The sequence below is a fragment of the Carassius carassius genome, chromosome 24 (genome assembly GCF_963082965.1).
Source record: "Carassius carassius chromosome 24, fCarCar2.1, whole genome shotgun sequence".
Lineage (NCBI taxonomy): Eukaryota > Metazoa > Chordata > Actinopteri > Cypriniformes > Cyprinidae > Carassius > Carassius carassius.
In genome coordinates, this window is record NC_081778.1 from 21197533 (window position 1) to 21209261 (window position 11729).

At 39.3% G+C, this 11729-nt stretch overlaps 1 protein-coding gene and 1 long non-coding RNA gene across 2 annotated transcripts; both read right to left on the minus strand.

Moving 5' to 3' along the window:
- Positions 1–387: 387 nt before the first annotated feature.
- Positions 388–3970, minus strand: LOC132103150 (transcriptional repressor scratch 1-like). The gene is made up of 2 exons (XM_059508008.1): positions 3488–3970; positions 388–2650 (listed from the first exon to the last, which is right to left on the minus strand). The coding sequence occupies exons 1-2, from the start codon at positions 3600–3602 to the stop codon at positions 1926–1928; spliced, it is 840 nt and encodes a 279-aa protein (XP_059363991.1). The 5' UTR covers positions 3603–3970; the 3' UTR covers positions 388–1925.
- Positions 3971–7846: 3876 nt separating this feature from the next.
- On the minus strand, positions 7847–9860 carry LOC132103151 (uncharacterized). Its single transcript, XR_009423345.1, has 3 exons — positions 9652–9860; positions 8661–8802; positions 7847–8423 (listed from the first exon to the last, which is right to left on the minus strand). It is a non-coding gene; the product is annotated as an uncharacterized LOC132103151 (long non-coding RNA).
- Positions 9861–11729: the final 1869 nt, after the last annotated feature.

Consider the following 11729-nt stretch of genomic DNA (forward strand, 5'->3'; position numbering starts at 1 on the left):
CAGCTTCACCATGAAACCTGTTGATTTGAGTTAACAAAAGTGCATGTTTTTCTTATCCAACAAAGATTGTGTGGCGAGAATGTCACCCTGAAGGAAACACATCACCTGTGGAAATTATTCCCTCTGGACTTTCATTATCGCCACTCCATTATTTCCATTATATTAGCTTTTGGTGCTACATTAAAAACAACCAATTGCTACTGCCGGAGTGGATATATTGAACCGTAAATAACCATAGCAGGTTTTCACCCGTCCCATTTCTTGGCCTGTGTTGCATCGTCAGTGTGTGTGCATTGATTTTCATTCACCAAGATTAATTGGCCTCTTTAATAGACTAATTTCACAGAGGAACGGCAATAATCAGGGACAAATGAGCAATAGACTTGGTTTGTTTACTTTGCCTTTATTATGAAGTGCTTAAAATGCCTTGTGTCTTGTGCTTACATCATTTGAACATTGGCTCAAAAAGTCGCAGGACATTTTTAGTTTGTTTCTTGAACAGGTTTAGTGGATTCATCTACAGTAAAAAGGTTTTTCCTCTTCAAACAAGTATCTAAATGAAGATCATCTCACAAACTGAGCTGTTATTCCTCTTTCGAGGTATAAAAAAGGAAGATTGAGCTAGGTAACATCTACCTGAATCTAGGGTTTTTGTGCTACTTTTTAAGGATTTTTACAATAAGGTGTTTGCAACCTCAGGGACACCCAAACAAGAGAAAATGAAGTGTCTGATCTGAGCTGGAAATGCAGTGTGAGTGCACTACAGAACTGCTATGCAGATGGTACACTCTCCCATTACTCCAGCCCTTTTCTTGTCCTTGTGTGTCCCTTTGAGTTAACCTCAGAAAAGCCATTACATGTTCCACACTTCCACTGGTTCTGGATTGCTTAGAGTGGAGTTACAGCACTTTGGGCCTACATCCTAAATCTACATTTTAATTTGAGGCAGGCAGTGCATAAGCAGAGAGCAAAGAAAGATGGGTTAGACTTATGGATTCTCACTAAACTCTACATTGGCATTTTCCCTGATGTGGTATTTTTAAATGTTTATTAAGAGTGTTGGATCAAAATGTACCTGATTTAGAAAAAAACTGCTATAGGTAATACTTTATTACTTTCAAAAATACCATGCATTATGATTATTGCTTTTTATATTCTTATGAGAACCCCTAGAAATATTGCCCCCTGGTACTATCTCTACATTTTGGCAAAATTATAAGCTTTGTGGTATTGGCATAGATTTCTTTTCTTTTTGCATGCATTAAGTAGGTATACAAAAAAAATAATCAAATAAAAAAACAAACAAACAAACCAAAAACAATTTAAAATTATTACCATGGATCTAAATGCTTTGGCATGTTAATAAGACTGGCATAACCCAAAAGGCAACATTATTGAGTAAGAAAAAGGCCAAATGAACCTTTAAAATAAATAAATAAATACATACATGAAAATCACACTATCAGTGCATCACAGAGAATCATACATCCTAGATGAAGTAATAAAATCTGACAAACCAAAAATAAATATACATATCTAAAAAAAACTAATAAATAATACCGGTTTACCTCGATTGTGAATACGTTTGGGCCACTTGCAGCAGTATGATAATATCCACTGACAATACAAAAGAGTTTTATTTTAATGAGGAACATGGCGTCACTCAAACCTTCATTGGACACAAGTCATAGTCAAGTGCTGTGCAGCGCCGAGGTGAACTGTCTGAACGTTATTTGAGGACATGGGTGCTGAAGTGCATGCGAAGGTTCCATATTCCTTTAAGGTTAACTTTGCAAAAACAAAACAAAAAAAATATATAAAATTGTGCTATTATTGGGATTCATTTTGATTGTGAGACATAACTGGGTAAGATAGCGTAATCATCCTAACATTTGCGGGGGGAGTGAGTGTTTACAGACCGGAAGTCACGCCTCGACAGATGCGAGCGGTGAGAATGTGCCTTTAAAGCACGCCGACTCGTAGTGCTTGTTCAGATATGACTTGAGTGCAAAAGTTTTGTTGCATCGCTTGCATTTGTAATGTTTAAATGCGGAGTGGGTCTGCATGTGTGCCCGCAGGTTGGAACGGTCGGCGAATGCTTTTCCACAGTGTGCACATCCAAAGGGCTTCTCGCCTGTGTGAGAGCGCATGTGGCCCTGCAGTAGCCAAGGTCTGCTGAACGCTTTCCCACATATGTCACACTTGTGCTTGAGGTCATGAGTAAGCAGGTGCATGGCCAGGGCTGGCATGGACACGTAGACTTTCTCACATGTCGGGCACTTTTTGGCCATCTTGCTGTCCAGGCTCCGGTGTGTCTGTTTGTGCCTGCTCAGGTTGGAAGACGTCGCATAGGTTTTGCCACATTCGTTGCACGTGTGTCGCTGGAGGGTCCGCGAGGCACCGAGCACTTTCCGACGGGACCTGCCGTCTGTGATGAAGAATGCATCCACAGTGTAACCTTCACTCACTGCATTGTCACCATTGATGTACCCAGATGTGATCTCTGACTGTGGGCTGTCTGGCTGGTCTGAGTCAGGTGTCCCATAGTCACTGTGGTTGCTGTCATAAATCGGCCCTGGAGAAGGTACTTTAGTGCCACCATCAATTTCTCCATCATAAACAGCCGGGGAGATGTAATCACTGATGTAGCCTAGTGTGGAGAGAACAAGATCTTTTATTCAATTATTCATATTCACAAGGGAATCGGGTGAGGACAATGGGGTTCGGCGATGCGATGGCCACTTTTCCACTCAATTTATCTCCACCTTGGCAAAGGTAACCGGCGACCAGACTGTGCCAGTGCTCTTTGAGATTCATTATGTGTTTAACAAAATCAGCATTTCTCTTATGATATAATTAGACTTAATGACCACTCACTACAGGACATTTCAAATAGATTATGTGTCAGCTGGACTTCGTATTAATTCAGAGTTATTTCAGGACAAAGCCGTGGTGCTGTGAAGGATGCCACATTTACTATGGACTTACAGTATGAGCACAGATCGCACTTTTTTTACAGTGGAAGATTAATTACCCTCCTTCTAAAGGCACCACCATAAGCACAGTGTGCCGTGTGCAGCTGCCCTAAGCGTTTCTTTGATTTGCAGAATAAACGGACACCTAAGCTCATCTGGAAGTGACTCGGCTCCAAGTTGCTGAGAAGTTAAGCATTGTTACCAGCAGCAGATATTCACATGGCTTGCATGCGAATGTTAACTATGCCTTTTCAGTGATGGAATCCCACTAATTATGTTTGCATTCCCTTTATGGTTTCATATAAATCACAAACAAAGCCACAGGGGTCCTCAATCCCGCTACTAGAGTTCTACTTCCCTTCCTGCAGAGTTTCATTCATTAAGGAACACCAAAAACATGCTTAGCAATTTCAGATGTGTTTGATTATGGCTGCATCTAAAACTCTTCTTGAATAAGATTAAAGGGTGCTAAATAAACCGAAAAAAGCCCATAAGCATTCCTTTGCATTTACCTTTGTCGTGTATCCGAAAGCTAAGATCGCTCCTGGACCTGCCGTACGCGCTCTCAAGTTCAGTGGATGAGAAATCATCTAGCTTCACCTTTTTCACCAAAAAAGACCTTGGCATGTTTAGAGCGCACAGCGGAAAGCCTCTTCCAGCACGTTATCCTCGCTTTATCCACAGCAAAAAAATAAAGAGTTGGTCCAGCAGGGCTAAAAGTCAAACACCTGAGCGCGGTGAAAGACGCGGAACCTCCGGAGCTTCAGCTGTGCACGAGCCGTTCCGCACAGACGAAATGAAACTTCAGCACTGGACAGCGCAGGCGACGGCAGCAGCAGATCCGCCTCCAGGAGCCCGCGTGTAGAGTGCGCTCAGACCCAAATGGATGAGTTCCAAAAATGGGCAGCTTTAAATGCGAGCACGTTTCCGGAAGGGCTGTTGTTAACGTTGATGCGGGAGAGAGAGAGGTGTCCGCTGCCGTCTCTGCTCGCGCGGGGTCGGTTTAATGTCTGAGCTCTGCTAATCAGCTGCTGGGATTTATACGCGCGCGATCAGGTGGGAGATGGAGATGGAAGTTCTTAATTTCATCCATCAGAAATCTGCCGGGAACAACATTGGACGAGAATGATTTATTGATGCTGTTATTCGTCTCTCAGTTTTATTTTTTTTCTACGTTCATCGGAACCCGCCATATTTCTGCGGACTAAGAATTTACTTTTGTGAAAATGTACATTTCATAAATCGAAGTAAATCACGTATTAATAAATCATGTGTGCATGCTTAAAAATAAAAACATTTTACAGTCCTCCTTTCCTTTTTTCACGAAAAGCAAGTCTATATGAAAAAGCAGTGACACCTCAAACATGGCCTGTTCCTCTTTTCTCTGGTCGTTTTCAGCACCTCTACTCTGAAAGCTTGCACAAAATACATTGGACATTCATACACATGCCAAAAATGAATAAAACCCTCGGGTTGCTTTTTCACTCATTTAAAAAGTACATCACAAATATTAACAGAAATCTTTCTCTAGCCTATATATATACTGGGTATACGTGATTTCACCAAGGACAACATGTTCCTGGATCAACATCCTTGTTGATCCTGGAACAACATACCAATCAGAATCGAGGGATCCGTTTTCAAGAAATGTCAGGTTTTGGCTTACAGTCAGGGATAGATGCTTCTACAGTATATACACATGTATAACATCTATATGTTCCCATGGCTCAAGTGGTAGAGCATTACGCTAGCAGCGCAAAGTTGTGAGTTTCGATTCCCAGGGAACACCTGTTAGGTAAAAACTGTTAGCCTGAATGCACTGTAAGTCACTTTGGATGAAAGCGTCTGCTAAATTCAAATTCAAATATACAGGCGACCATATATACAGTCATGGCCAAAATCTTTGGCAGTGACTTATTTTGTGTTTTGCGAAGTTTGCTGCTTAAGTTGTTGTTGCATTCATTCACATTGTTTCTAGATTACTGCATTTTAAATAATTGCTAAAAGCTTCAATGACCAAAAAAAAAAACAAAAAAAAAAAATTCACTGTTTTATTGATCCTGACACAAAATAACCAGCTTGCATTAATTGACTAATCAAATCAGCAGCACATGTGAAAGTGTGAATGAGTACTAGAGGTGAAATCACTTATTAGATTGTAAGAGTGAAGAAGACTGGTTGCTATAAAACAAGGGAAGAAGCACTTCCAATGATTGTGTTCTTGATGGTAAAAATGGTAACAAAATGGAAATTGCTACAAAGAACATTGCACCTGAAAGAACCATTTACCGGATCCTCAAGAACTTCAAGGAGAGCTTTGACTGCAGTGAAGAAGTCTCCAGCTGCAGGTTGGTTTGAGAGCATCTGCACACAGAGTGAAGCCAAAACTTCTGGACAACGGCCTGGTGTCAAAAAGTGCAGCAAAGAAGCCATTTTTCTCTAATAAAAACATAAAGGACAGACTGAAATCCTGCAGGAAGTACAAGGATTGGACCGCAGAAGACTGGTGCAAAGTTATTTTCTCTGATGAAGCTCCCGTCTGACTGTTTGGGAAAGCTGGAAAATCCATTGTTAGGAGAAGAAAAGGCTACCATGAGTCCTGTGTTGTGACAACAGTGAAACATCCTGAGACCATCCATGTGTCGGATTTCTTTTCAACCGAGGGAGTGGGTTCTCTCATAATTCTGCCCAAATACACTGCCATGAATAAAGAATGGTATCAAATTGTCCTGCAAGAGTGACTTCTTCCAACATTCCAGAAGCTAATGTACAGCATGGCAAAGGGAATCGCAGAGGTTATGAAGAACAATGGTCAACACTGTAAACATTGAGTTGTATTTTATTTGTTTTGCCAATAAAAACCTTTAAACCTAATGATATGCTTATCATTGTTTTTCAGTATACCATAGACACATGTGGAAAAATAATCTACAAATACTCAAGCAGCAAACTTTGCAAAATACAATTTCACTGCCGAAACGTTTGGCCACGACTGTATATATTATTTTATTAAAATTATATGGGCATATGCATTAGATAAATGTTGTTCTTGTGCCACACTAAGTACTGTACAAGAAAACACATCCTTATGGTTTTGAAGAAAAAGAAAAAAAACCCACAACATCAAGGTAAGAAGCAGACATCAAGTACTGAAAGAAGATTATTGGATAATACAAATGATCTATTGAGTTGCTATTATATCATTTCAGACATAAACTGCACTCAAACATGCACATATTTATATTGTTTAACCAGCACTACCTTAAATCCCATCTATATATTATGGTCAGTGACTAATCACTTGGTTATTTCTCTTTGATTTGTATTCATAGGGTTAGGTTCATGAAAATGGCACATTTTGTGACCAAAGACAAGAGATAAAAGACAATAGAAATCTAATTTCAAAAGTTTCTAAGATAATAAAATCATTTTACAGCTATTTTTCCTTTTCTTTCTTTATATTACAATAACTATATGATAAAAGCTTTCTCATTTTTTCCTTAACTATGGTTAACAACTCTGAAGCTTCCATAAAATACATCCACAAACTCCATAAAAGCCCTTCAGGTGGTTTTGTCACCCATTATACATATTAACATAGAAATATTCCTCTTAATTTATTACTTTAAAAAAATCCACTTTTTCATCCACTTCAAATTTCATACCTTTCATAACTCTGAAAACCCATAACCCACAAGTAGAATTGGCAGAAACTATTGTTTGTATATACTGTAAATTAAATAAATGAAAGTAAAGATGGTATGGCAATTTTTTTACACTGCTTATTGTTCTTTTGTGCAGTAAAGAAAAAAGAAAAATGTATAACAACTATAATACAGAGGCCAGAGGCCAATATTATGTACTGCCCCTAACCCTTTGAGTTGTTATCAGAATATAAATTCTACAGTAAGCTTTTCAGACATAAAGTATATTGTTTAACAACTATTTCTAAAAATCTCATCGACTCTGTGCTATTACTAACTCATCACCTGCCTAATCTCTCAGTGATTTTTAGCAGCAGTGCTATATAGGCTGCATAGGCTAGTTTACAGCTGGTGCTCGTGTGCAGTGGCAGGCAGGCAAGCACAGAGGAGCGCAAGATTCAGGCTTTGCAGCTGCTGCAGCCCCCTGCATGAGCAGATGGAGCCTAGTGGGAACAAGCTGGGGATTAGGTGGGTGGGTGGGGTGCATGGGGAACTCAAAAATCACTAGAAGTGAGAGAGGTAAGGAGTTTGAGAGAAGAGGTGGCAGTGTTAAATTGATCAACACAAATTTGCTAAATGGTCTGAAAGCAGTTAACTCACCCCCAAAAATGTGCCAATCAGAGCGGTTCTGTCAGTCTGACAATAAACTGGACCATTCTGATTTATACCTAGAATTTTTACAGATTTGAAAAGAGTTTTCAGGTCAAATCATATCAAATTTCCTAATTATAGCTGGTTAGTCATCTTAAATAGACTGAACTGAATTAACAAAGTATCCAGACACTAGAAACACTGAAGAAATCATAACCAAATATTTGAACAAAAACCTATTATGTACACTTACTACCCGTTTAATAACAGCAGCTACAATGTAAAAGGCATTACAAGGAAAGAAAGAATGAGACTAGGCCTTGTACATATTAAAGACACCAATATTGAAATTCTATGACATACTAATGATTATGGCTAATATTAAAATATAGATTTTTAACAAATAACAAGTTAAATATTAAACATATAATAAATATTGAATACATATTTGTTTATTATATCTTATAGAAAATATTTAATCAATATAAGAATTATATACCATTTTGTCTAAACTAAACATTAATTTATTTTTCAATTTATAATGAATTTATAAAATTATTAGTGTAGACAATGTTTAAACTCAAACTACAACAGCAGAGATCTCAGTGCACAAATGAAGGGGACTGCTGCATATTATCCTTCAGCGTGCCGTCACAATAATAACACTAAATATTGCTGAGTACAGTCCTCAACAGGCCAGAAATGCTGGTCTGGGTAAAACACACCTTGCCCTCCTCTTTTCTCGTGACTTCAGTAGAACATACTACATTGACAAACCAGTGAAACAAACACCTGAGATACTAAAGTTAGTGGGGGGGCACTACGATTCACACACTACAAACTCTCTCTTTCCTCTCTCTCCCACCACATTCACAGTTAATTGATGATTATGCAAGTGATGGTGGGTAATTAGGATTCTCTCCTCTTTGTCTCAAGCGCTTGAGTGATTTAAGACATAACCACGCAAGTATCAGTGGGGCTGCTGCGGATCTTTGCCTCAAGCTCCTTCCTTTACAAGAGTCAGCCTCCATCTGTGCCTTTGTAGTTTCTTCATCCTGATCAGGAGAGAGGCTCCAAGGTAATTGCCTTGAATCAGTGAAATTGCATTTCTATACTTGACAAGCCTTTCTGTGAAAGGGTAACATACTGGAGACTGGGAATTCCGTTTTGGAGAGCGGAAGAAAAGAGAGGATAGAGAGATATCATTAAATTCTGCTGACAGTCAAACAATGGTGTGTCAGAAGTGATCGGAGGTTACATCCTTCTGAACCGTAAGACACGGAGCCAAGGGAGAGAGATATTAACACTCACTCAGAGACGATATTATAGCCTACCCTGACACGTAAACAGACACGCACATAGAAAAGCACATGCACTGTTACCAATCTACCTCTGCATTAGTCTCCCTGCGGTTCATTGAAAGGCTCTCAGATGTTTTTTTTCCAGATCACTGTGATGAGCCCGATCACTCAGAGTGGACTCACTGCCAAGAGAAACTGACCAGAGATCGACTTCCTATTGAATTCTGTATGCTGAATAACAGGTGATACAAGGGATGGTATAGAAAATATAAAAATAAAATCTATTTCAAAATATGAATAGAAACTATAATAGTAAATCAGTTATAAAATAATGACACACTGTTTTTTGATTGCTAGCCTATGCTTTATGTATATTCGTTCAATACTTTTTCCAACATGTTTGCAATTTTAAAATAACATTTTTTCTTTTTGTAATCCTGTTTTGATTAAAAAGCTCAAAATGAAGTGAGCTGGAGTTTGGGCAAGTGGTTAATGGGGGTTGGAATATAAATCTTAAATAATTATAGAAAAAAGAAAACATCAATTTGATTAACAAAACTCAAAATTTAAACTAACGTCTATTTTCCACGGTGTTACCTCCCAGCCCACCTGTTACGATTCAACCTGGTAGTGGAGCTGGTTGTAACAGCAGCACTCTCTGCACATTAAAGGAATAGCTCACCCAGAAACAAACATTTGAAAGTTTACCCTAAGGTCATCCAAGATGTAGGGGAGTTTATTTCTTCATTAGAACAGATTTGGAAAAATTTAGCATTGCATCCCTTGCTCACCAACAAATTCTCTGCAGTGAATGGGTGCCGTCAGAATAAGAATCCAAACAGCTGATAAAAATATCACAATAATCCACAAGACTTCCTAAAATCTTGCCCTGGATGACCAATGCACTGCAAAGTTTAGCTCCAACCCTGATCAAACTCACCTACCTGTGATTTTCTAATGATCTTGAAGACACTGATTAGCCAGCTCATTGTTCAGGTGTATTTGATTAGGGTTAGAGGTAAACTCAGCAGGAAACCCTTCTCTAATCCATCAATTAACATTTCACGAGTTCACACTTACATACAATTAAGGGGGTAAAGTTTAATGCGTATTTGGCGTGTTGTCCGGAGGGAGGGCTCCGAGCTCGGCCCGAAACCAGAGTACTCCCCACTATGTAAATGTTTTAGGACTAGAAATGTGGAGAAGGGGTGGTGGGGGGATGCTGCAAGACTGTCAAATGAATTGAGGTGAGACTGCTGTATATATACCTCTTACCATTGATTGCTGAGTACTCTCCACCTGTGTTAATTATGTTGTGAAGCCAAAAGGCTGCATTTTTTTTAAAGCAACACATCCATCATCCATAATAATGCTTCAACAGTTGAAAAAGTACATCCCCTTTTGTCCTTTCACATCGAAATCTACCAATATATTTGTTTAGAATTGTTTTGGACTCTTTTCTCTTGTAAACAATGATTGATCTGAGCATATGCACATAATGTGTGATACACTCTGCTAAGCCACTGGCCTCAAAACTTTCAGGTACAAACTTAGCTACATGTCATGTCACTTCCACTTTTTCTCCTTCGTATTTCTATCCTGATTTGGATGATAAGACTTTTTTTCAAGAGAGAAAGCAATGCTACGGTTAGAGGATATTAGCTGGAAATACACCTGAATGATGGATTTATTTCTCACAAACACACAGCTTGTGAATGATTGACATACTTGTGGAGTGTTGTGATGTTTTTTATCAGTTGTTTGGACTCCCATTCTGATGGCACCCATTTACTACAGAGGATCCATTAATGAGCAAGTGATGTAATGCTAAATTTCTCCAAATCTGTTCCAATGAGAAAAATAAATAAAAAAAAACTTAAATTATTTTTTATATTCCCACATGTGCAAAAATGAACGCCTTGCAGATGTTAAAGCAGAAAGTGTTACAACCAATGTCACTCACCTCACATCAGTAACAAAGGGCAACCTCCTAAACACTGAGGCTGTCAGCTTGGCCTAACAGCAAAGCACCTTGCAGCTGAAGTTCTGTGATTGGTTGTTGCCCCACCTAATAGAAAGCCTGAATACCGTCTGTTCAGTCAAGCTGTCAACCCTCAGCACAAATACAAACACCCAGGGGGAAAAAAAGAGTGATATTAGAAAAATACTGAAATGGCTGCAATACATTTTCAAAAAAGTTAAATCCGTTTTTGCAAAAGCACATTCAAATCAAAAGAAACTTTTCTAAACATGTTGATTGTCAGATTTCCAGTTTTGCAAATAGCAGCATAGCCTACCTGGCAACTTCTCTGACAAGCAGATGGGTTCAGAATTATATTTCATTAAAACACAAACAGACCAGAGGGTGCCCCCGCAATGCTTTTCCCGTGGCATGTGTGCCTTGGCTACACGACAGGAACAGGGTTTCACGAAGAGTAGATTTCTATATCAGGGTTTCTAGTGGATGTATTAACTACTGCAATTAGAGCACAGTCTATGGGTAACAGTCTGTGACCTCATGTCTGACCCATCGTTTGGCTGGTCTCCATCAAGGTCCAAATGGTCAACAGCTCAAGCGTGCGCTGACCAGCATGTACTTTGGCTACCAGCTGAAAAAGTCACCTATCACTTGCAGGACTGCGGTCTGGTGACAGAGGGACTACATTAATCTTATTTGTCATAAGCAGTCTCTTGGGAGAGGAACGAGCCAGCCTGGGACTCAGCAAAGTCTCTTTATCTCGCCCAATCATGAAAACAGACCCAAACACACACACACACACACACATATACACAGCCCTATCTCTGGCTGGCAGTCTGGAGCTCTAATTAGATGTGATTGTTAAAGAGACTGAAAATGGGGACAAAAGCCACATTATGCAAATGGTGTTTGATTTTTGCCCATTCTCTCCTCCATCTCTCACTTTCTTTCGCTCTCTGCCTCTTTCTCTATGCTCTCTTTTTGCACTGTGTACCCAACTTATGAAAGGAAGGAGAAAAAAGAGAAAGGGAGAATTTTGTGCTTGCTGGCCTCAGTGTGTGCCCTTCCATGTGTGAAGACTCAGCTGAGTAGGTCCGATAATTGGACACTTTGGCTGGAGATAGTTTCATAATGGAGAGGCTTGTCATTGTATTGTATGAGAGTGTGTTTGTGAGTATGT

Bases quoted from the DNA above. Each gene is read 5' to 3' on its own strand.
- LOC132103150 (XM_059508008.1), bottom strand. From the start codon at position 3,602: ATGCCAAGGTCTTTTTTGGTGAAAAAGGTGAAGCTAGATGATTTCTCA. The intron at 2,651-3,487 runs GTAAATGCAAAG...TCTCCACACTAG, and splicing joins CTTTCGGATACACGACAAAG to GCTACATCAGTGATTACATC.